Below are 25,993 nucleotides of genomic sequence, written 5' to 3'. Positions count from 1 at the left end.
CAGCAAGGTTCCGGATCCTGAGAGCTTCGTGGGGCAGAGCCTCCCTGGATTGCCTACTTCCAAACTTTTATAAAAGCAAGGCACATTTGTCCTTTAAAGCCAGCTACTGTGGATCACCATTCCTGTGGCTAAACTTAATCCTGACTGCTGTGCTCACCCCACAGGATGGCCGGCCCCTGACCATCCTACCGGAGCATCACCGGGGGGCAGAATCTCTGTTCGTGGGCCCCACACACCAGGGAGTCATCTCTGCACAGTGACTGGGGCCTCCCCACGCCTGTTGAGATGACAGACACAGGGCATCTGGCTTCCTGCCCCCGAGGTCAAATCCTGCGCTCAAGGCAGTGCCCCCAACACTGGTCTAGCCTGACCCCAACGTCTGCACACCCGTCGTACCTCCCGGAAGTCCTGCTGTGCCCTGGAAGGATGGAAGCGTAATGACTCTCAGGGCCACCCCGATTGCAGAAGGGAGTGGTGCGGCGGTGGCGGGGGGTGGGGACAGGATGATCCCCCACCTGCTCTGTCCCCTTCCCAACAGCTTAAGAAACTCAGAGCTGCAGGATTCAGGCTCCTCTGGGGAGCCGTCGCCCATGAGCGCGGCAGGAAAAGCTCTCATGGGGCTTTGGAAAGCCACCTGGGCAGGAAGCGTCTCTGCAGGGCGCTTGGCTCACACACCTGAGACCTGAGCGGGGGCCACACTTACCCTTCTCCGATGCTGGGGCCAGGTCAATGAAGCTGCGACATGTTTCACCTTCGAAAAGAAAAGAAGGGTTTTCAGAATGTGAGAGGCAGCGTGGGCTTCAGGCTTTCGCCTCTCCCCTTCCCTGAGCCCTGTCGCCAAGTGGGCGTGGCACCCGAGCGTCTCTAACCTTTATTCCCGGAAAGTCAGTGTCCCCAAGGAATGTTTGCTGCCAACTCAGCTGAACAGCCCCGGGGAGGCCGCCTCCGCTCTCACCTCCTGATCCAACCCATCCAGCCCAGTCGCTGGCACCTGCTCCGAGCCCTCAGTCCCCCTCCATGGCCTCAACCCCATCCAGACCCACCAGGATGAGGGCAGCGGCTCGCGGGGCTCCCTGGGCCTCCACACTGCTGTCGCCAGAGGGATGCTTTGGAGCCACACAGTTCCGATCACATCTCACACACACGCACACACACGCACACACACACACACACACTCTCCCCCTCTCTCTCTCTCTCTCTCCCGCTCAAAACCCTCTGATGACTTCCTGAAGAATGAAGCCCAAGTTCCTTCACGGGGACCCCTGAACTCGGCCCCCAACACTCCTCAGGCTCCCTCCACCACGAGGCCTCCACACGTGCCGTCCCCCCTGCCGGGGACACACTTTCCCTGTTCTAAGCTCTCACGGCACCTTGGCCTTCCCCTGTGGGACATCCGGTCACCCGACAGTTCTAGCTTTCGCATGTGACTCTTGGACGGACGGCCCACAAGTCGTCAGCGCCACGAGGGCGCGCCCCACATCCTCGTGCACCCCCGCCCCCCGCTCAGGAAACGGCAACTCCGGCCTCCCACGTGCTCGGGCCAAAACCGCAGCGTCAACCTTGACTTCTCTCTTGCTCTCACATCTCCACATCTGGTCTGTGGCTCTGGCTTTGGAGGTATATCTGGAATCCGACCACTTCTCACCCCCTCTGCTGCTCCAGCCACCATCGCCCACAGGCTTTGGGCTGTGGCAACAGCCTTTGCTTGGGTCTCTCTGTTTCTGCCCTTATTCACACAGACGGATCATGTCCCTTCGTTCAGAAGCCTCCCGTGGTTCCCAGTTCACTCAGGGTCAGAACCCAAGTCCTCAGGGCGGCCAACCAGGCCCTGTGCCATCTGTCCCCCCATCACCTCCCCGACCTCGTCTCCTACGAGCTTCCCCCTCACTCACTCCACTCCAGCCACATTGGCCTCCTTGCTGATCTTGAAATGTGCCGGGAACCTTCCCTCCTCCCCGCCTCAGGGCCTTTGCACAGGCTGCCACTTCCACGTGGAGCATTTTTCCCTCAGAGAGCTGAATGGTTTACTTTTCCTCTTTTTTACCACTTTCCCCACATGTTACCTGCTCAGGGAGGCCTTTCCTAGCTAATCTATTCAATATTCCAGAAGTCCCTCCCCTGTCTGCCCATCTCTCTTCCTGATGGGCCCCTATCACCTAAAACAGCGTCTGGTAGATAGTGAGCACATTATAAACTAAATATTTGCTGAAGGAATATATGAATGGATGAACAAACCAACGGATGAACAAATGAGCGAAAGCCTTACACCCAAACCTTATGCCTATAAGAAACCGCAAATTTTCAGTCTCTTCCGGGGCCTCCCCGATGCTGGGCACTGTGCTGACCACTAAGGACACACGGCCCAGCCTCCAGCCCCTCGGTCACAAAGGTGGCGCAGGCTGGACCCCCACCCACAGACACATTTTGTGCGGCCCACACAGGATCCCAGCATAGGGAAAATGTTGCCTTGTGAGCCCAGATGAAGACTCAGAAACCCGGCCGTGCTGGGCCCCCAGGGCACACAGCCACAATCACACGGGCCGGATGCTGCCCCCTTCAGACAGCGGACGAGCCTTGGAGTCGGCCACGGTCCCTGCCCGTCCCTGCCTCACTGAGGCCACCCAGCCGGCCCCCGGGGGCACTGGATTGGCTGACCTTTAGGGTATGCTTGTAACCCCTGGTTTAAGGATTTTACTGGATACAGATTTTAAGGATACAGATTTTTGTGTCCAAATGGAACGAACGTGGGTTGGAGGGCAAAAAAGATCTGGAAGCTTCCGGCATTCTCAACTCATGCGTCTGCTTGACGCTTGTGAATTCTTCTCTAAGAGGGTCCCTGGAAGCCCCTGTGGGATCCTGAACGTCCTTCCCGCTCCATATAAATAAAGAGTGTGCTGGCACGTGAGGCTGAGAAGGAAGGCGGGGGCCAGATCACAAAGGGTCTTGAGTGCCAAGCGAAGGAGTGGATTCCTGTCTTATTGACGTCACCCCTTCCAAAGATTCATGAGGCCACAGGGGGCTGGACAGCACTCTTGTGGTTCTGTCATGCTCGTTTCCTCCCTCAGGCTCTGGGGCCCCGCTTCCCTTCACAGATGAAGACAATAAGACTCGGGGCCACAGAGAGAACAACCGGGGCCACATAGCGAGCCAGAGGTACCAAGATTAGAACCCATGGAAAGAGATGTTTGTTGACAGCCAACAACTGGAAGTGAGGGAAAAAAAAAAAAGAGAGAGAGAACAGTGGCAAGCCAGAACGGACAGATCTGAATGAATTGTTTCATGCTTTCTTTAACGTTCTATGGTTTTCTCAAAATCTGGAGAGAGAAGCCTTTAGTGGTCAAATGCACACTGACGCCACCCAGGGCCACGTTCAGACCTTGTGGGTCCCAGGCATTTTGGCCTGTTGGGCTCCTTCCTACATAAAGAAATTAAATTAAATATTGTATTTTTGCAATTGCATCGGTTAAAGACAAATACATTAACATTAAATGTTAAAATTTTTTGTCACCTAGAAGTTTATCTTTTTTGTTTTTGAGAGAGAGAGAGTGAGGGCATGCGAGTAGGGGAGGGGCAGACAGAGAGAGAGAGAGAGAAAGAGAGAGAATCCCAAGCAGGCTCTGTAATGTGAGCACAGAGCCTGATGCGGGGCTTGAACTCATGGACCGCCAGATCATGACCTGAGCCAAAACCAAGAGTTGGCTGCTTAACCGACTGAGCCACCCAGGCACCCCAGTTCACCAATTTAAAGTAACAGTTTAAAGGTTTTTAGGGGCGCCTGGGTGGCTCAGTCGGTTAAACCTCCGACTTCAGCTCAGGTCATGATCTCATGGCTCGTGAGTTCGAGCCCCATGTCGGGCTCTATGCTGAGCGCTCGGAGCCTGAAGCCCACTTCGGATTCTGTGTCTCCCTCTCTCTCTGCCCCTCCCCTGCTCATGCCTCTGTCTCCCTCTCTCAAAAGTAAATAAACATTTTTTTAAATTTAATAAATAAAAAATAAAGGTTTTCAGTGTATTCCTACTATATTCGCAAGATTGTGTGACCATCACCACAATCAACTTTAGGACATATTCATCACCCCCCCAAAAAAAACGCTATACCTATTACCAGGCAATCCCCCTTTCCCCCAATCCTCCCAGCACGGGGCAACCACTGATGTATTTTCCTTCTCTACAGATTTGCCTCTTCTGGACATTTCACATAAATGGAACCATACAATATGTGGCCTTTTGTATCTGGCTTCCTTGACTGTTTTCTACACGTGATGTCTTCAAAGTTCATCCACGTTGTAGCATGCATCAGCACTTTGTTCCTTTTTTTGTGGTTGAATAATATTCCACGGTGTGGATACAACACATCGTATTTATCCACTCATTGGTTATCGGGCTTTGGGTTTGTGTCCGCTTTTTGGCTCTGGACGAACAATTGATGTACAAGATTTCGTGTGGGCAAGTTTTCGTTTCTCTTAGGTATATACGTAGGGGTGGAAATCCTGGTAACTCTATGTTTAACCTTTTTGGGGAACCACTAGACTGTTTTCCAAAGGAGGAGCAACATTTTACAGTCCCACTAGCAATGTACGAGGGTTCCAATTTCTCCCCATCTTCGTCAACACTTGTTATTGTGTCATTATTATTATTATTATTATAGGCATCCTTGCAGATGGAAAGTAGTATCTCCTTGTGGTTTTGATTTGCACGTCCCTAAGAACTAGTGATGTTGAGCATCTTTCCACGTGCTTATTGGCCATTTTCATTTCATCGTCGGAGAAATGTTTATTCAGATCCTTTGCCCATTTTAACTGGATTATTTTGTCATTTTATTGAGTTGTAAGAGTTCTTTATATATTCCACATACAAGTACTTCGTCAGATATCTGACTGCAAACATTTGGTCCCACTCAGCAAACAATCTTTCTGCTTTCTCGACGGTGCCCTTTGATGTTGATGAAGTCCAATATCTTTTGTTGCTTGTGCTTTTGTGTCATATCTCAGAAGGCTTTGCCTAGCCCAACACCATGAAGGTTTACTCTTCTTCTCTCTTCCAAGAGTTGTATCCCTTTAACCATTACCTTTAGGTCATCTTTTGGACATTGACTTATGCGTACGGTATACAAAGGTGTCTGACTCCATTCTTTTCTATGTGGACGTCCTATTGTCCCGGCCCCATTTGAAAGGCTATTCTTTCCCCATTGGACTGTCTCGACACTCTTGTCAAAAATTAACTGGCTATGAATGGAAGGGTTTATTTTGTTCTCTCAATTCTATTCCATCGATCTGTATGTCTATCCTTCTTACTGGTACCACCCTGTTTTTGATTACTGTAGCTTTATAGTAAGTTTTGAAATGGAGTGAGCCCTCCAACTTTGCTTTTCATTTTTAAGATGATTTTGGCTATTCTGAACCTCTTGCATTTCCATGTGAATTTTAGAATCAACTTGTCAATTTCTGAGAAAAGAGCCAGTTGAAACTTTAACATGGGTTGCACTGAATCTGTAGATCAATTTGGGGAATATTGCCACCTTAATAATATTAAGTCTTCCAGTCCATGAAAATGGGATGCCTTTCCATTTATTTAGATCTCCTTTAATTTCTTTCCATAATGTTCTGTAGTTTGTTGCATGTAAGTTTTGCACTTCTTTTGTTAGATTTATTCCTAAGAATTTTATTCTTTTTGGTGCTATTGTACATGGAATTGTTTTCTTTTTTTTAAACTTTTATTTATTTATTTTTTTTAACGGTTTTTTTTTTTTTTTTTTTTAATTTTTGGGACAGAGAGAGACAGAGCATGAACGGGGGAGGGGCAGAGAGAGAGGGAGACACAGAATCGGAAACAGGCTCCAGGCTCCGAGCCATCAGCCCAGAGCCTGACGCGGGGCTCGAACTCACGGACCGCAAGATCGTGACCTGGCTGAAGTCGGACGCTTAACCGACTGCGCCACCCAGGCGCCCCTGGAATTGTTTTCTTAATTTTACTTTCAGATTGTTCCCTTCTAGGGTATAAAAATAAGATTAATTTCTGTGTATCAATCTTGTACCTTGCAATCTTGCCGAATATGTTTATAAATTCTAATAGTTTTTAGTGGATTCTTAGGATTTACTCTATACAAGATCATGCCATCCACAAATACAAATAGTTTGACTCCGTCTTTTCCAATCTCAATGTCTTTTATTTCTTTTTCTTGCCTAACTGCTCTGGCTAAAACCTCCAGCATAATGTTGAAAAGAAGTGGCAAAAGCAAATGTCCTTGTCTTGTTCCTGATCTTAGGGGGAAAGCATTCACTCTTGTACCAGTAAGCATGATGTTTGCTGTAGGTTTTTCGTAATCTTTGTCAAGCTGAGAATACTCTTCCTATTCCTAGTTTGTTGGAATAACCTGCAATGATGTGACCCTGAGAGTGCCCCAAGCAAACCAAGGCTCTGGGTTTTTAGTGATTTGCTCAGGACCACACCAGTAAGGATGCCCTAAAGTCTTTCTAGCTCTCTAGTCCAACTCAGTCTGTCAGAATTCCCTACTGCAGCTAGCCATTCCCACTGTGCAGAGCCATCAGATCCTGAAAGGAATCCCCTGAGAACATACCTGAGTGCAGACCAGGAAAATCCACCAGAGGCCAAATACAATGGCTCTCACACTTCCATTTCTGCTTACGTGGACAATACTGAACAGAAGATGTTTGAGCAGAGATGGCCAAACATGGCCCACACTGCCTGTGCAGGACAATGCTGAAGGTTAAGGAAAAATCATAGTAATGACATAAGGAAGACTGGATCTTTCAATGGTCAACAAGTCTAATAACTGAAATCCAAACACGGAAGGAAGTTTTTTCTCCAAACCCTTGGTCTCCATGATAAAAATTAGCTAACCATTTGTGAGAAAGATATCAAACTGTACCATATCGCCTTAACGCTGTTAGAAGTAGCTTTTAAAACATCTGTGTCAATTATCAGTAAGTTGATACGTTTAACTAAGGGATTTAATTGAGGTATAAAACTAAAGATAAGTACACTTTATCTCTTCAGACTGAGGCTTGTCAATTAGATCACGGAGCTGTGGCATGTTACTGCCACCTGATGGCAGTGTATCTTCTGTGAACTGTGGAACAAGAAAGCTGGGAAGGATCCTAGAGGGAATCCAATTTAAGTGGTTCTCAGCCCTGGGAAGCCCAAGTCCCACTCACGGAGACCCTGGTTTAATTGACCAGTGTGCGACCTAAACTTCAGTGGGGTTTTAAAAGTTCCCTGGGTGATTCCAACATGTAGCTCGGCTGAAACTTACACTCCAATTAAAACAAAATCTATTTTCAACATTAGAAGAACCATAGTCAGCCATCTTAGTGACGGCCCGTGCTATCGCAACGGACGCTCCTTCAAGCAACAGCTTGGGATGGGGCAAGATAGCAGAATGGCCAAGAGTCTGGGTTCTGGAATCAGCAGAGCTGGGTTCATATCCTGGCCCTGACGTTTCCTGCCACACGAGTCCCCAGTCTTTCTGGGCCTTGATTTCCTTGACTGTCTAATGGGCACAGCGCTTGTAAGGCTGTTGTAAAGACTTGACAGGGGCACAGAGGTCAGACATGATGCCTAGAACAGAGTGGGTGCTTAGGAAACGGTGGCTGTCATCATGGCCATCATCATCACGTAGCTCACATGGGGCATGGCCTCTGCAGTCTAACGGAGAGGAGACCAGATGGATGCACAGACCACCATCGTGGCGGGTAGAGGCGAGGAGTGGGGCTCAGAGCAGGGGCTCGAGAGCCAGACCAGCCTGGGTTCGGCCTGGCTCCATCACTTACTTACCGTGTGACGCGACATCAACCTCCTGCTGCCTCGGTTTCCTGACTGATAAAGAGTGGAAACCACCAAAGCTACTGTGTCTATAGTGCCTGTAACAGGGTGGGTCCGAAAGGTTGGTGCCACCCACCAGGTGGTACACTGCCAAGTGGCAGCCGCAGGGCTGTACAGGTTCCCCTATGACTCCGTGTCCGGGGTGTGGCCCTGCATTGTCCATTGTTTCCCCCAAGTTCATGGGCATTGTCTGGTAACTGCCTCATCCTTGCGCCTTGAAGAGCCCTTTCTCCAACCACTACCTCCCATTCTATTCCCTTTGGCGAACGGTGAGCTACTAAGAATCGAGAAGGGGAAAGAGTTTCTCCTCCCCAGGGAGGAGAGCTCCCTGAAGACCCACTGTGCTCCCACAGGCCCACCCGGAGGGTAATGCTGCCCCAGTTCACAGAGGGGACAGAAAGGAGGAATTTGTGCAGGGGGAAAGTACTGGGGGGATCCACGCGTTGAAGAACATCCACGGCCCCCCAAGGAGATCTCAGGACCTTCCAGGAAACCAATCTGGGAGAGCTGAACATCAATCAAGGTCGGGGGTCACAGGATTAACCCAAATCTGCACCCCAGTGAGGATCCCACAGCCCCCATGGGGCCAGGAAACCATCAGCCGTGGGGAGAAGAGGGGCAGGAAGAAACTAGAAGTTTCTCCCCAAAGTTCTGAAAACTTCCCATGCCCCAGGGGCTGGCGGGGAGTCTCAGTTTATGTGGGGTCTGAATCTCTCCCTGGAAAAGCTCAGTCCCGTTAGGCTAGTGAAAGAAAGTCATGGGAGATTCCCTGCTTGTACGAAGCAAGAACGTGTGTTCATACCCACCACAGCCTCCAAAGGGAACATCCTGTATGGTGTTCTCATCGCTGCACCTTGCCCTGAGGCAGGTGGCCAACAGGTAAGACTTGGTACCCAGCCCCAGCGCAAGGGTGGCCAACTCATGAGATCTCAACGGCTGGCAGTGACTGAGGCAAGCCGGCGGGTAACCTAGAGAGGGTGTGCCCCGTCAGAAGTGACCTCCTGGCCATCTGGACCAAGTCGGGGCTCTGGCAGGAAACAGACGGCACCCTGGAAGGCTCACTGAAGACAGCTGAGTGAAGGGACTATTCGCAGAAATGCGGATGGGGTGAGGGGCTAGAACTGTGGAGAGCCCTCACTTCCCCACTCAGAGGGGCAGACAAGGAAAAGGAGCTTGCGGAAGAGGAAGCCACCCAGGAGGAGTTGGCACTAGGAGCCCAGCCACCCTGAAGCAAACATCTGGGCAGGGGCCCAAGAATCTGCATTTCTAACAAGTTCCCAGGCGTTGCTGATGCTGCTGGTCTAGGAACTGTGTTTTTTTTTTTATTATTATTAAAATTTTTTTTAACGTTTATTTATTTTTGAGAGACAGAGACAGAGCGCAAGCGGGGGAGGGGCAGAGAGAGGGAGACACAGAATCGGAAGCAGGCTCCAGGCCCCGAGCTGTCAGCACAGAGCCCAAGGCGGGGCTGGAACTCACAAACCGTGAGATCATGACCTGAGCCAAAGTCGGACGCCCAACCATCTGAGCCAGCCAGGTGCCCCCTGGGAGCTGCGTTTTGAGAGCCACGCTTTAGAGGAGCAAAGCCACAGTCAAAACTTCAACAGGGAGAGAGCGAGGCAGCAGAGGGGGGGACATACCCCAACCTTTCTCTCCTTCTACCCTCGGATTTCCTACCGGCACCTCCCACTGGCCAGAACCACGGAGAACCCAGAGGGCGTGGGGGTCCCGGCCATTCCGTCCGCACAGGACAGTCTCCCCCGGCACAGAGGGGTCAGAGGACAGACGTCTACGATCACCACAATCACTCTCTGAAATGATCTTGTGGATGCATTTGTTTACTGTCTGTGTCCTCTATGGGATGTATGATGGACTTTTCTGCTGTGGGTGCTACTCAGGTGCAGATACATGTGGACGGTGGGCTTGACCATATTCTGGACCAGGCTGGAGGCTCCAAGCCTTGAAATAATGCATTAATGCAAAATACTCCCTCTCTCTCTCCCCCTTCCTTAACTCTCTTTCGCTCTCTCGCTCTCTCTCTGAATCTTAGGAATCCCAATCACATCAAGCAGTGATCTAGGGAGGTGTCTGAATTAGTTTTGAGCCTTAAAAACATTCTTCTCTTGGATTCCCAATATCAGTGCTCTGTACTCACGCAATTGTATTCAACCAACAATTACTGGGCGCCTACGTGCCAGGCACTGTCCTAGGCACTGGGGGCACAGCAGTGAACCGACAGATAAACCCCCACCCTTGTGGGTCTCCTGTTCTTATACTAAAGCGTATACATCAGCCATTCAAAATCCCTGCACCAAAGAAGGGCATTCCCTAGCTCTTCTGAATAACGCTCAGACAACGCTCTGCAACCATCCGAAGCTCCCGTGACCATGTCTCACTCACGGCTGTGTCCCCAAAGCCTGGGACAGTAACAGGTGTTCCAGATACGACTGTGGATACACGAATACATGAAAAGCACTTCGTAAGCTGCCTTTAGCAAGAATTACCGCAGAATCCTACAGGTGGGCAAAGGTGAGACCGGAAACTGAGTGCTGGAGTGTCTCGGGGCCAAGCGAAGACGGAAGAGGCAAACAGAAAGGAGGCGTCTTCACTATCGAGGGAAGAGGCCCCGTTGCGCAGCCATACCCGGCGTCACACACACCATGATGCAGGAGGCGTGGACACCTGAGGATCACTTGGACGTGACCCTGTCACACTTCCTGTCCCCTGTCCTCTCTTCTGCTGCTTTGTGCCCTAGGGCTCCGATTTACATCCTTCCCTTTTCCCACCTCTCCGTCTCAACATCTTGTCTCCTTCCTCTGAGCCATCCCCCAGCCTTGGGGATCCAGCTCAATGCCCACCCTACACCCCAGCCAAGAAGCCTGCCTTGCTCACCAACCACCTGCCCCATCCCAAGGACATGTCTCCCTGCTCTGAATTTCCAGCATTTGATCACAGTGTCTCCCGTTATATCGTCTCACTCTACCCCGGGCACGGCAGGGGCCCCCTCTGGTTCGGTCCCTTCTGGGGCTGTAAATGGCAGATCTCCCCACCAGCAGGTGAAGCTAGGGTGCGTCATGTTGCCCATGATCCAGGAGAGCCCAGAGTAAGCACCACACTAAGAACTTGCCACGCATCACAACTGGACGAGGTCAGTACCCGTCCCCATTTTACAGATGAGGAAAAGCAACCTACCCACGGCTACCCAGCCAGGAAGCGTCAGAATCAAGATCGGGGCTCAGGCGTGTGTCTTTCCTAAGCTCTTTCCACCACGCAAGGGACGGACTTGTCCAGAACAGAACATTCCACAGCCAGACGAGATTTTCGCACTCAGGCAAATCAACAGTGTCTCTGAAATGTCCTTTTTAACTATTTCGTTATGGGGGAAAGTCCCAACTTTTACAAAAGCAGAGAGATTAGCGCAAGGAGCTCCATGGCCCCACCAGCAGCTTGGAAACTGTCACTCCACGGCCAGTCTTGTCTCTCTATGCCTGTGGCAGCGCCCCACCCCCGGCCCCCGCACGGGGTTATCTTGAAACAAATCCCAGAAGTTGTGTCTAAATGGCTTTTCGAAGGGTTTGCTCCCTTGCTCAGAAAAGACAGAGGAAAGGTCGTTCCTTCCTAGACTCTGTGACATCACCTTGTGGGGCTGGTGGCTTTCTGCAGCGTGGGAACGAGACGTAAAACCCAAGAGGCCCTGACCTGCCCTCGCTGCTGACTGCCTCTGACCCAGTGTCTGCAGAGACCCGGCTGAGCTAGAGACAGGTCAGCGGGCACGTCGCTCCCACACCAACCAGAGCACCTGGCACACGTCCCCAGCAGAAACGACGCTTCCAGAAATCCACCCCCGGACGCAACCGGCCAGGTCACAGCTGCCTCCGCTCTGGCTCACGGCTCGCACCTGCTGCCAGGAATCCAACCCGAGGTCCCTCCTCCGGGTCCCGTCTACTTGGGAGGAAAGCTGGCGTGTGGCGGTGGAGGCCGGCAGGGCGAAAAAGCCTGGGCTCTGACTTCACGCAGATCTGAGTTCAAATCCCAGCCATGCCATCTGCCTGCTGTGGGTCTGCGGGGGAATGATAGATTTTATTTATTTATTTTTTTTGGGGGGGGGGTGGTTGCCGGTAAAGGATGATCGTTCCCACCTCACGGGGTTGTCTGAGGGCCAAACGAGGTAACGGGGAAAGACCAGCTTCGTGTGCGGCCATCCACACCCCCACTGTTATTCATCGTGGATTGCAGGCCTCCCTCCTCGCAAAGGGGTGCTCTTCAGGCCAGTGGAGGTATCTGGGCTCGGGAGACATGAGTTCAAATCCCTCCTCTGCCTCTCCTTAGCTGTGTGACCGCAGAGAGCGACTTAAACTTCCTCACCTGCCGGATGGAAGCCATCAGGCAGCTGCCTTCTAGGCTTGCACAGGCAAAAAGCAAAACAAAACAGGAGAGTGCACGAAACGCCTGGCCTGTGCTTGGCTCTGTAAATGAGAGCTATTTTTGAGTTTTGATTCCCTCCCTGATTCGCCAGTCGGAGACACATTGCGCTCTTCCCAAGGAGACCCGGGAAGCCTTCCCGAGCCAGGAGCAAGGGGGCTGTGATGGCGCAACGTCACCCTGAGCAGGTGGAGGAAAGCTGGCAGGGCACAGGCGGAATCCAGGGACGTGGCCAGAAGCAGGTGCCCGAGGCTGGCAGAAGGTACGTGGGGCACTGAGGGTCGGCCAAGCTGCCCTTGGCACAAACACGCGGGAGTCCAGGTCCGGCAGGCAGCGGAAAACGGGCAGCAAGTGAGATGGGCGCTTGGGGAGACCAGCGTCGTTGGCTGGGTCCCCGGTTCCTGGGTCTGAGGATCGTGACTTAATTCCATACCCCACCAGATGGTGTGCTGAGGTTTCTGTGGAGCGCGGGGTAGGGAGAGGCATCAGCCTGGGTGACATGGTGAGGGACCGGCGAGAGAGGAGCAGTCACACTGGCCTCACAAAGCCGGCCAACAAGTATCTGCTGACATAAACCGTGCACGGGCTCTGGGCCAGGCCCAGAGTTCTGTACAAACTACCATCCCTGGGGCGCCTGGGTGGCGCAGTCGGTGAAGCGTCCGACTTCAGCCAGGTCACGATCTCGCGGTCCGTGAGTTCGAGCCCCGCGTCGGGCTCTGGGCCGATGGCTCGGAGCCTGGAGCCTGTTTCCGATTCTGTGTCTCCCTCTCTCTCTGCCCCTCCCCCGTTCGTGCTCTGTCTCTGTCTGTCCCAAAAATAAATAAAAAACATTAAAAAAAAAAAATTTTTAAAAAAAACAAAAAAAAACAAACTACCATCCCTGTTTCGCCGATGAAGAAACTGAGGCCCGGGAAGCCTGAGTAACTTGTGTAAGTTCACACAGCCAGGGGTGGAGCCAGGATTCAAACTGAGACGGCTCGGCAGAGCCTCCCCATTTGGCCACGACCACCTCTTAGCCGAAAAAGCAGGTTCTAGAAAACTCCACCCTTCCGCACGGGAGGTTCCCAGAGGCCCTCCAAAGAGGACTCCACCCACGCGCGGTAGGAGAAATCAGCGGCCACCAGGAAGTGAGCGTGTCCCCGGGTGCCCAGCCAACAGGACCCAAACGTGGCTGGTGCTGAGTTTGGTTCTGAGCCCCAGACTCCGTGGAGCCCGGCCTCTTGGAGACGCGTGCGCAGTTCCCTCTACGGTCGGCGCCTTCCACTGGCGAGGAGGGCTGAGAAGAGCTGGTCCCGGCAACCGCGGCCGATGAGAGATCATTTTCACAGTTGGGCAAGGGCAAAAGTTCACACACCTTCGCTGGCTGGATTCAAGGAATTCAGCTCCGGAATCAGAGGATAAAGAAAAATGCCAGCAGATCCTGCGCGAAGCTTCTCTCTCGCTCTCCGGGCTGTGGCAGCGGAGTCTTGGCAAGCACTTCCTTGGAATTCTCCAGAGGCCTCTGCCAGTTCAACTGACAGGGCAGCAGATGGTGTGCACTTATCTGCTGATGATATTTTGATTTATTTATCTCTTACAGATGGTACCATGCCTTGATTTCTGGCAGGAGTCCAAACCGTGGGTCAACTTTCTGGGGATAATCACTCCTCCAAGTGGATAAAATGCCGGAGGCTAAAATCCCGCCTGGCATCATGACCTCTTTACCGCGGCCTCCAGACGTGAGCCTTGCTCGGGCACTTCAGGCACCGTGGGCAAACCGTAGGGGGAAAAAAATTGTTCTCTGGAATTCTACGGCCAGAAAACCTCAATGCTTATCTGCAGTGGCTACATGTCGGAGCTTTGCGTTCACCGAACCCTGAGATGAAGGATCTGTGACCCAACCCAGACTCCTTGGGTCTTGGTTTCCTCATCCGTAAAATGGGTATGATTGTCACCGCGACCACATAAGGTGTGACAGCAGCAGCTAGCTTATCCACTAAAAGTTGTGCTCCTCCTTCCGTAGTGCAGGGTTACTGCTGGGAAGTGGCCGCCCAGCCAGGCACAATACTTCCCAGCACCCCCTGCATTCTGGTGGGGCCTCGTGACTGGCTCTGCCTGTAAAGTGTGAGAGGCCTGTGGCCCTTCCTGGAGAGGGCTTTAAGAAGTGGCTGTGCCTGGGGCGCCCGGGTGGCTCAGTGGGTTAAGCTTCCGGCTTCCGTTCAGGTCATGATCTCGAGGCTCGTGAGTTCGAGAACCCGCGTCGGGCTCTGTGCCGACGGCTCGGAGCCTGGAGCCTGCTGCGGATTCTGAGTCTCCCCCTCTCTCTCTCTCTCTGCCCCTCCCCCACTCACGCTCTGCCTCTGTCTCTCAAAAAAACTGAATAAACATTAAAAAATTTAAAAAAAAAGTGGATGTGCCTTCAGCAAAGGAAACAACCAACGAAACGAAAAGGCAACTGACGGAAGGGGAGAAGATCGTTGCAAATGGCCTATCGGATAAAGGGTTAGTATCCAAAATCTATAGAGAGCTCACCAAATCCCCCACCCGAAAAACAAATAACCCAGTGAAGAAATGGGCAGAACACATGAATAGACACTTCTCCAAAGAAGACGTCCGGACGGCCAACAGGCACATGAAAAGATGCTCAACCTCGCTCCTCATCAGGGAAATAGAAATCAAAACCACACTGAGAAACCACCTCACACCGGTCAGAGTGGCCAAAATTAACAACTCCGGGAACAACAGACGCTGGCGAGGATGTGGAGAAATGGGAACCCTCTTGCACTGTTGGTGGGAATGCAAACTGGTGCAGCCGCTCTGGAAAACAGCGTGGAGCCTCCTCAGAAAATTAAAAACGGAACTACCCTACGACCCGGCAATTGCACTATTATCCAAAGGATACAGAAATGCTGATTCAAAGGGGCACATGCTCCCCAATGTTCACAGCAGCACTATCGACAATGGCCAAAGTATGGAAAGAGCCCAAATGTCCATCAACTGATGAATGGGTTAAGACGATGTGGTTTGTACCTGCAATGGAGTATTACTCGGCAATCAAAAAGAATGAAATCTTGCCCTTTGCCACAACACGGGGGGACCTAGAGCGTATTGTGCCAAGCGAAATTCGCCAGAGAAAGACAGATATTCACATGATTTCGCTCATATGTGGAATCTGAGAAACCTAACAGATGATCATAGAGGAAGGGAAGGAAAAAAGATAGAAACAGAGAGGGAGGCAAACCGTAAGAGACTTCTTAAACACAGAGAACAAACTGAGGGTTGACGGGGGTGGGGGAAGTGGGTGATGGGCACTGAGGAGGGCCCTTGTTGGGATGAGCACTGGGTATCATATGTAAGTGATGAATCACTGAATTCTACTCCCGGATCCAAAGACGACACGGGATGTGAACTAACCTGAGAATACAAAATAAAAAAGTGGATGTGTCTTCTCTCTCCTCTGCCACCCCGGTATAAAAGGCTCCAAGATCCTGGGGAGCTTGGAGCCACAATAGGAAGATTTCCTGGTCCCCCGATCACTGGGTGGAGGAGAGCCGCCATCCGCGGGAACCCCTGGTATTGAAATGTTACACGAGCAAACACGAAATTGCTACTATGCTGACCCACAGGCACCTCCGCGTTTGTTTGTTACAGCGGCTACCGTTGCCTGCCACGTAGTTGGGGACCCGACGGGACCACACGTGTGAGACACTGGCGCGTGGCAAGCACTCCGTTAAGTGTTCACAATTATCATCATCATCTTTCAAGGGAGCTTGATAAATTAAGGAGATCGTGATTTTTTTATGGCATCCCATCTGTCGGATTTGGTTAAAGCAAATCTGCTTTTCCTAATACCTCGGTGTTATTACTGCCCCCCCCCTTTTTTTTTTACCACCAGGAATCCATGAGCCGTCCTGTTTTGACAGGACAAAATCACGTTCTGAAAGAGACATTTAAAAGCACACGGCGGCTGACACGGCGATCACGGCCCACGGTCGTCTCGACCCGGGGTTCCCTCTCTGCCCTCCGCACAGAATTACCCAAATTCAGCCAGAGATGGAGGAGGGGGCGTAAGAAGGTGGAGCCCACTGCCCCCCGGTTTCCAGATGTAGAAACAGAGGCCCAGGGAGGGCTCATGCGTTGCCTGAGTTCTGTCACGAGTCAGATACTGAGCCGAAGCTGGAACCCGAGTCCTCCGCCTTCCCATCCAGAAGGTAAGGGAGGACAGAGAAACCCACGGCGCCTGGTGACAGAAAATAACGAAAGCAAACACTCACTGAGCACTTCCTATGTGCCACGCCCTGCCGTCAGTCTCCAGAGGCACACTTCCTTACCTACTTCTTGAAACCACACAAAGGAGCTACTGTTTTTGTTCCCATTTATCAGATGAAGACACTGAGGCCCAGCGAGGTTACATACCTGACCCCTTTCAAGGCACAAGAATAATACGTGGTGGGTCCAGGATTCCACCCAGGGTGCTGTAACTACCCTATAGAGGCCCCACTTTTAATCACGTTGGAGAGATAGAACTTATAAGAAAGATCCACTCCAGGGAGCGGAACTAAACACACTCGAGCCCAAGGAGCGGGTGTCTGTCCGATACAACCCAAGAAGAGTCCAGCCATAGAAAAGGCCCCTCCGTGGGGCTCCTGGGTGGCTCAGTCCATTAAGCGTCCGACTTCGGCTCAGGTCACGATCTCGCGGTTCGTGAGTTCGAGCCCCGCGTCGGGCTCTGTGCTGACGGCTCGGAGCCTGGAGCCTGCTTCGGATTCTGTGTCTCGCTCTCTCTCTGCCCCTACCCCCCTCGCACTCATGCTGTCTCTCTCAAAAATAAATAAATAAACTTTAAAAAAGAGAGAGAAGGCAAAAGTATCCAGCTAAAATCTGATAGCATTGCGTTGTTTTATACACGTGCACGTATATATATTTCTTCCTTTTTTGGCAAGTTGTGCTGGTTTTCTATTTCCAATTGTCGTATAAAGTTTCCCATTTGAATTCATTTATGTAAGGAAGATGTGAGCCAATACAGAGGAAAAGAAAAAAACATCATAGTGGAACAAGGATATGTGGCTAAGAACAAATTCACAAAGGTCATATGAGAAAAGCTAAAATGCGGGAAACATTGGCATAAAAGAATCCTGCGCTTCCACGCCAAGAGCCTGCAGGGCCACCACCCTGAACAACACTGGGAGCACCATTCACACCGTGGTTTATACGATAACACTCCCTGGAGTCATACAGTGCACAGCCTGTGTAACTGTACACAGCAGCCATGGATATTTTTAGAGTAACAGATATCACAAACACAGGAAGGAAGAGGGATAATCTTCTGCTCAGCTGCCCAAAGTTCCTCATCGCAAATGATGGCACTCTCTGATCCTCCAACAGTGTCCCCACGCTCAAGGGGCCACCAGGCCGTGCAAGAAGAGCTGGCACTCGACTCATCCTCAGGAGGAATGGAAGAAACACAGGCTTCGGGAGGATAAATGACAAGGGAGCTGCCCGACATTCTCAGCCATGAAGTACTTGGAGAGTAGAGTAGCGGTGAGCCATTCTCAAACAAGCTGGATGACACTGAAACCAGCTCACCCAGGGAAGAGTCAAAACTAACTGAAGAATGGAGAATTCATAGTAAAAACATCAAAGTGAGTAAGAAACCTATGGAAACAGGGGCGCCTGGGTGGCGCAGTCGGTGAAGCGTCCGACTTCAGCCAGGTCACGATCTCGCGGTCCGTGGGTTCGAGCCCCGCGTCAGGCTCTGGGCCGATGGCTCGGAGCCTGGAGCCTGTTTCCGATTCTGCGTCTCCCTCTCTCTCTGTCCCTCCCCCGTTCATGCTCTGTCTCTCTCTGTCCCAAAAATAAATAAAAAAAAAAAAAAAAAAAAAAAAGAAACCTATGGAAACATACAACCAAAAGAAAACAGTCGGAGGTGTTACAGTGGCTGTAACACCCTGACATAAATGTAAAAGTCAGACAAGCATCAGGGGCGCCTGGGTGGTTCAGTCGGTTAAACGTCCGACTTCGGCTCGGGTCACGATCTCGCGGTCCGTGAGTTCGAGCCCCGCGTCGGGCCCTGTGCCGACGGCTCGGAGCCTGGAGCCTGCTTTGGATTGTGTGTCTCCCTCTCTCTCTGCCCCTCCCCTGCTCATGCTCTGTCTCTCTCTCAAAAGTAGATACACATTAAAAAAGAAATCAGAAGGCCAGAGGCACAACAAAGGCCAGAAGGCGCTCTCTTCTTTTCTCAGAATCAGCCTAACACTGGAAACACCTCGTTTAAAGGCTGCAGGGACACATCTCTTTATTCCTCCCTGCCACCCCCCCCACCTCCCCCCCCCCCCATCACAAAGGTCATTATTTGCCCAGGGTCAAAGTGAGCAGGTAGAAGAGAGATTCAGATTCAGGCCTTACTTGTCCCAGGGACCCCGGCCCCACGTGGCTCTCTGGCTCAGGGTCATTGAGAAGGAGGTTCTCAGGTCCTAGGAGCTTCCCAAGCAGATAAAAAATAAATGAATAATAAAATCAACTTACATCATGCCAGGCCAGTCCTAAACATTCCCTTTCTCCTCCTTTCCCCCCTCCTTCTCGCTCTCTCTCTCTCTCTCTCACACACACACACACACACACACACACACTCACATGCACATCTCTCTTGAGGTCCAGTGCCTCAGTCTCTCCCCTGGCCTCCCTGCCTCCCCACCGTCAGCCACGGGGATGTTTACGGAGCCCAGATCTGAATTCCGTTCAGCAATCTCCATGCTAATTTCAATTCTTGCCACAATCATCGTGCCCTCAAACATTTATTAAAAATGCAGAACTCCCAAAGGCGCATATTCTCTGTGACCCAACAATTCCACTTCCTGGAACTCCTCTTACAGACCTACTCACATGCGTGCAAAACCACACAAGGTCAAGAGAACTTGCCGCAGCATTCTTTGAAGAACAAAGGGCTAGCGATAACCTAAGTGTCCATTAATTAAACAAGAACCATACATTCCATTTATGGAAAACTCAACACTCACGAAGACAAACAAGGCAGCTCTTTCTTTCTCAGAAAATTAGCACAGAGAGTTCACATTAACTATCAGCAGTCCCGAAAGAACATCAATATTACGTGAGAAAGCGGGGAACCCCACAGAAGCTGGAGACCCAGCGCGCATACAGAACAAATAGGAGCAACTCCCCCCGCCCCGCCTTCTGTCCGGCGTGGGCAACTTGACCTTCTCCATTGCCCATTGCTGCTGTAACAAATTACCACAAATGAAATGGCTTGAACAATACAAAAATCTTGCTTTCAATTCTGTATGTCAGAATTCCAACACGGGTCCCACCGGGCTACAGTCAAGGGTTGGGAGGGCTGTGTTCCTTTGCAGAAGCTGTAGGGAAGGCTCTCTTTCCTCGCCTTTTCGAGCTTCTCCGGAGGCGCGCAGTCCTTGACTCCTGCCTTCCCTTCCAGCATCTGCAAAGTCGGCCCCATTGCAACTCTCCTCTCTGACAGACACACCTCCTCCAACTACAACTGAGAAAGCTTCTCTGCTTTTAAGGGTTCACGTGATCAGCGCGGGCTCATCTGGAAAATCCAGGATAATCTCCCCAAGTCAAAATCCTTAATTGAATCACAGCTGCCGAAAGTCCCTTTCAGCATTTCAGGTAGCATATTGACAGGTTACAGGGATCATGACGTGGACCTTTGGCGGGGAGGGGGCATCGTTCCGGCTGGACTCCAGCCCCCAGAACACTCTCATTAGACGCAAGACCTCGTGATGATGTACTTGTCCCTCTGCCTGAAACGCGCCTTCTCACCTGATTCTTGTGCCGACCTTCAAGGCTGAACGCCAAAGTCCTCTCCTCCGTGAAGCCCTCCCTGATTCCCCCAAGCAGAACTGGGGACGCGGCTGGCACTCTGAAAAAGGCCCTTGGTAGGGGCGCCTGGGTGGCGCAGTCGGTTAAGCGTCCGACTTCAGCCAGGTCACGATCTCAAGTGTGAGTTCGAGCCCCGCGTCGGGCTCTGGGCTGATGGCTCGGAGCCTGGAGCCTGTTTCTGATTCTGTGTCTCCCTCTCTCTGCCCCTCCCCCGTTCATGCTCTGTCTGTCTCTCTCTGTCCCAAAAATAAATAAAAAACGTTGAAAAAAAAAATTTAAAAAAAAAAAAAAGAAAAGAAAAAGGCCCTTGGCGTTCGAATTATTTGCCTTCACGTGCATCACGCAGCAGCCTGCGAGCGACCTAAGAGACTCAGTGACATTCACCACACATCCCACTCTTCGGCTCACACACACACACACACACTGAAGGAACGAGTGACCGACCGAGTCCTTTCGATTTCACCGTGCTAATCCGAAATACAATTTTGTGTGTCTGTGGTTGTTACGACGAGTCCACGTGCTTGGCACATGGCAAAAGCTCAATAGAGATTTGCTTTGTAAATAAATTAGTATTCACGCTTAATATTTATCGAACAATGTCTACATGCTAGGCACTTTGCTAAGCTCCTTACAGGCTCTGCCTCCCTGTTTAACTTTTCTCAACGACTCTCAAAGGAGTACTACTATCTTCGTTTGGGTGGTTAACACCGGCCGCTGGCGCAAACGCCTCAAAATCCCAAAGTCGTATTTTGCAGCTGTGTCTCCGGTGTGCCTCCCATCCACGCAGTGACTCAGGGACCCAGGCTCCTTCCGTGTGCAGCCACACCACAAACAGGGGATGGACAGTTCCAGGGAGGGCACGCCGTACGCTTACCCACCTCAGCCCGCCAAAGGACATCCGCTCCCCCCCGCTCACACCCATCGGCCACACCAGTCACGTGGCCAATCCAACAGCAAAGGAGGCTGGGACATGCGGGGCGCTCCCGGGTATTGATAAGCGAAGCGATTGCTGCCCTGTTTGTTTCCTTCCTCATTTTATTGCGGAAGCACCAGAGGTCCGGAGGGACGGAGAGGTTGCGCCAGGCTTACACGCTGTGTGTAGGAAACCGGTGAGCCTTGTGCAGCGCCCCCCCCCAGTCCGTCTGCCTGCGCAGACCGCGTGCAACCCCTCTTTGCACATATGAGCGCATCCTGTGTGCTCGAAAGTCAGGCCACCCCAGAGGGCGCGGCCTGGGACGTCGCTGAGTGGCAGGAAGGACCAGACCGGGGTGGGGGTGGGGGGGATGGGGACATCCCTTCTGGAGAACCCCCACCGTGGGTAATCCACACAGAGATCACTGGGAGCCGCCTGGGTCGTGTGTCCCCATCTAGGCACCCACCCCGGCCAACGTCAGTTTATTCAGAAGCGTCTAAATGACACGAGGCAGCTGTTATGTGCTTGATTTTCCCCTGCAGACCGTTGCAAGAGGGGAAACAAAATCTTTTTTTTTTTTTAAAGCGAGCCTCAGATGAAGCTTGAACAAAACCAATAACTCTTTGAGGACGAGCAGCTCTCAGCTTCCCACAGATGCCTTTGGAGCATTGTTTCTGGGGGTTATTTGGCAGTCGCTTACTGTCTAGAAAGAAATATCGCTCCTTCCTGTGTATGTTTCTCCTCTCCTCCTCCTCCCTGCCACCTGCCCCCACAGCATTAGCCCTTTGCCCTTGCAGTTTAAAATTGTAATAAAAGGGGGCACTTGGGGCGCTCAGTTGGTCAAGCATCTGACTCTTGATTTCGGCTCAGGTCATGATCTCATGGGTTCGTGAGATCGAGTCCCGTGCCGGCTCGGCACTGTCAGCACGGAGCCTGCTTGGGATTTTCTCTCTCTCTCTCTCTCTCTCTCTCTCTCTTCCTCTCTCTCTGCCCCTCCCCCGGTTTTGCTCTCTCTCTCTCTCTCTCTCTCTCTCTGTGTTAAAAATAAACATAAACAATGTTTACATTGTAATAAAAAACCATTTCCCCCCACCCCCGAGTTGCTTTGCCTCAATCTCCGATCTCGCGTCCTCTCTCCAGACCCTCTCGTTCTCATCTGCCTGTTCCTTGTCTCCCAGAGTCGGCATCTCTAGGCTGAGACAAGTGCAATGCTCTGTCAACTCTCAATTATTCAGGGCTGATTATTCAAGGAGTGGATTACTCGGGCTTCTGGCTCCCCCCTCCGCCCCCGTGGCACTGCTCATCGGTACCTCCAGCCACAGGCAAGGAAGGAAAAGAAAGTTCGTTGAGCTCCCATCCACCAAGACCGGCTGCCGGTTAGCTGTTTCTACCTGGCAGGGAGGTGAGGGGGGCTCTGGACCCGGCTGCCCATCCGCCTCTTCCCCATTCGCCCCGGTAATTTGGAGTTTGCAGTCATTTTTCCAGAAGGAAGGGGGGCCTATGATGCTAGTCCAGACCTTCACCCTTGGGGCTTTCCCACCAGCCTGTGATGTCTGCGCTGCCTGATGGCAGGGTGGTCTCTTTACAGCATGAAATAGGTCACAGGATCATCATGCGATGACGTATCTAATACATACCATGGATTTTTAAAAACAAAGCAGAGAGAAAGGCAGAAGACAACTCATCCTCACATGCCAGCTTATCCCAGAAAGGGCTCGCTCCCAGACATGAGACCCTTCCCCGGGCCAAAGCCCCCAATCTTGGGGAATCTGAACCATGGTCACTTTACTAAAGGACTCTAGGGAAAACAGGGATTGTTTTCTAGGGGGTGAGGGGAAATTTTTTTTTATTACAATGTAAACATTTTTTATGTTTATTTATTTTTGACAGAGAGAGAGAGACAGAGAGACAGCAAGCAAAACCAGGGGAGGGGCAGAGAGAGAGGGAGAGAAAGAGAGAGAGAGAGAGAGAGAGAAATCATCCCCAGGGTCCACAAGAGGAAGAACACTGATCCAGTGGGCGGAGTGCATGTCAGTCCAGAAGGGGACCGGAGGGGACCAGAGGATCCAAGCCACCCCCACGGCACTCATCACCTCCAAGTAGCCCGGCCACCCGCACTCCACCCACAGCTGGGAGACCTTTAGAGCTGTCACCTGCTGGACCAGAGCAGCCAGGATCCTGCACGGGGGACAAAGAGGTGGGTCCTTTACCCCTCTCCCAGCAAACCCGGCCATGCCCCACGGAGTCTCTCAGCCCGTGGACTGCTTTTGTTGCATTCAATCAGCAAATCTTCATTAAGCATGTGTCGGGCACGGTTCGTTCGAAGCACTGAAAATTCAGTGCGAACAAGACAGGAAGTTCCAGCAGAGGAGACAGGCCGTAAACAAGTAAACAAATAAGTAAATACCAGGTGGCCACATGCACTCTGAATGAAACAAAACAGGGAGCTGGGGTGGAGTGACAGGGGCGGGGAGGCATCTCCGACAAGGTGACCGAGGCCTTCTCTGTAGTGAGAGAACATTCCAGCTACGGCCTGATGAAGACAAGCCAGCCATGTAAGGATCCAGGGGGAGAGCATCCCAGGGAGAAGCGTATCAAGTGCAAAGGCCCCGGGGCAGGGATATACTTGGAGCACCGGGGGAGCAGCAAAGAGGCGGGAAGGCCTGGGGCTACGTGGGTGCTGGGTGAACAGAAGGAGGGGACCCTGGAGGAGAGGGCAGGGCTGGGTCACGCAGGCCTTGGGCTGGGGCAGACCCGAGGAGCTAGGCTGGGGCTCTGGGAAGTCACTGGAGGGAGCCAAGCACAAGAGCGCTGTGACCTGATTTGCATTTTTAAAAGCTCTATCTGGAGGCTGTGTGGTTGCAAAAGGCAGAACCCACTCACAAGGCAAGGCGTGGAAGCTTGTTAACGTGGAAGGATATAAGGGTGTCTCACTGAACCCAGATGCAGGTGCTGCTGGGACTGGGGAGCCATCGCAGCCAGGATGGCCTCTCTCCCTGGTTGTCCCAGCTCCAAAGTCTTTCTTCTGGGCCCCTCTCGGCTCTTCTGAATAGAGGCAGTCACTTCAGCCCTTGCCCTGCGTCCGGCCCTACGGAGCCTGACCCGTCTTTCAATTCTCCAAATTCCCAGGACAGAGAGGCTGATTGGCCCAGCTCAGGTCACGTGCCCAGCCCGAGAGGCCAATCAGCACAGCCAGGGAAGGACAAGGCCACCCGGGAAATCACGGCTGCCCTGCCACCACTGCTGGTGGGGAAACACTCAGAGAAGGAGGTCTGGGCTGGGCAGACACCTTCCTCGACTTCCTCTGTCCCCGTCTCCATGTCAGTCCCCAGCCCAACTCCACAGGAGGCAACCAGTGCTCCTGGAGCTTAGGGAAGTGAGGTGCCTCCCATTCAGAGCAACAGGGGACCCCAGACGCCAGGGCAACAGAGGGGACAGGCCAGATCCTAAACATGGGAGCCTGGGGTGAGGCGGGCAGGAGGACTGCTCTGCAGACCCCAAGACCAGGAGCCGGGAGCAGACAAGCAAGAGTCCATGCGCCAAGGTCAGGGTGATTGCCGGAACCATGGCTGGTGCCCATGGCCGGTGTCCCACGCCTGCCAGGCCTGGCGGGGCTGCTGGGCTGACGGCCACTCAGTCGGAGGCTCCTGTGTGCACAGCAAGGTGGAGAGGAAGGAAGAGAGCCCACAGGGGGAGCAGAGAAGAGGGGGCCGGGCTTGGTTCCTCTTGCGGCTCACCGGCCTCCTCTCTCAGACGGGGAAGGCTCTGCACCCAGCCAGGGAAGTGCCATCCCAGCAGAGCAGGGGCTGGCATATTGGGACTCGGGCCTCCATCCCATCAGCGGTGCAATTACAGAGAAGTGCTCTGGGAGGAGCAGGGGCTGGACGGAGCTGGGGGGCTGGAGCCGGGGAGGGGTCCCCTCTCCATCTGCAGGGCAACAAGGGAAGGAGGGAGGCAGAGAGAAACAGATTCAGCAGGATTAAGCAATGAGGAGACCCGGTGGGGGGGGGGGGGCAGGGACAATGAATGAGAAAAAGACAGAAGACAAGAGCGAGATCAGGACAGAGTAAGGCAGAGGCAAAGGAACCAAAGAGAGAGAGAGAGGTAGCAATGAAAGCGAGGGGTAAACAGTCAGTCCAAGAGGGAGAACTGCCTGGATTTGAAGACAGATGCCACAGCTAATATAAATTACTCGTATCGGTTTGCTACCGCTGAGTGGGTGGCTTAAATGACAGCAATCGATGGTCTCACAGTTCCGGAGGCTGGAGGTCCAAGATCAACGTGCCAGCAAGGTGGGTCCCTTCTGAGGGCTGTGAGGGAGAATCTGTCCCAGGCCCTTCTTCAGGCTCTCACATGGCTGTCTCCACGTTCCCACGGCGTCCTCCCTGTATGCATGCGTGTCACCAAAGTTCCCCTTTTCATAAGGACACCAGTCATATTGGAGGGAGGGCCACCCTAATGACCTCATTTAACTTCATTACCTCTCTAAAGGCCCTGTCTCCAAACAAAGTCACGGTCTGAGGTCAAGACGTCAACATATGAATTCCGGGGAGGCATAATTCAACCCTTCCCATTCCTTAACCTGTGTGTGCCTCAGTTTCCTCTAATATAAAACGGGCATAACAATATAGGATCATTCCGAGGATTCGGTGAGTTACTGAACATAAAGCGTGTCGTGTAGTAAATACACAATAATTGTTAGTTACATTCCAATCTTTATCATCATTACCTGGTGTGGTAGGCAGACTAAGGGTCACCAAAGATGTCCACACCTTCATCCTCAGAACCTGTAAATATGTTCCTTTCCACGACAGAAGGGACAATTAAGGTTGCAATTCCAATGGCGAGATTATCTGGGATTATCCAAGTGGACCCAACGTAATCACAGGAGTCCTGGAAAGCAGAGAAGCTTTCCTGGCTCTGGTCAGAGACAGGTGCAATGTGAAGAGAACTCAACCACCTTTGCTGGCCCTGAAGACGG

At 52.1% G+C, this 25,993-nt stretch overlaps 1 protein-coding gene across 6 annotated transcripts in view; it reads right to left on the bottom strand.

The window, feature by feature from the left end:
• The window catches only part of GSG1L (GSG1 like), a 207,351-nt gene that overhangs the window by 133,844 nt on the left and 47,514 nt on the right, over positions 1–25,993 (bottom strand). For all 6 annotated transcript variants that reach the window (XM_058711726.1, XM_058711727.1, XM_058711725.1 and 3 more), the window contains exon 2: positions 704–751. In XM_058711726.1, the coding sequence (XP_058567709.1) occupies positions 704–751 (48 nt within the window). The remainder of the gene's footprint in view (positions 1–703; positions 752–25,993) is intronic.

This window comes from Neofelis nebulosa, chromosome 18, assembly GCF_028018385.1.
Source record: "Neofelis nebulosa isolate mNeoNeb1 chromosome 18, mNeoNeb1.pri, whole genome shotgun sequence".
NCBI classification, from domain to species: domain Eukaryota; kingdom Metazoa; phylum Chordata; class Mammalia; order Carnivora; family Felidae; genus Neofelis; species Neofelis nebulosa.
This window is presented reverse-complemented; position numbering and strand designations above follow the sequence as displayed.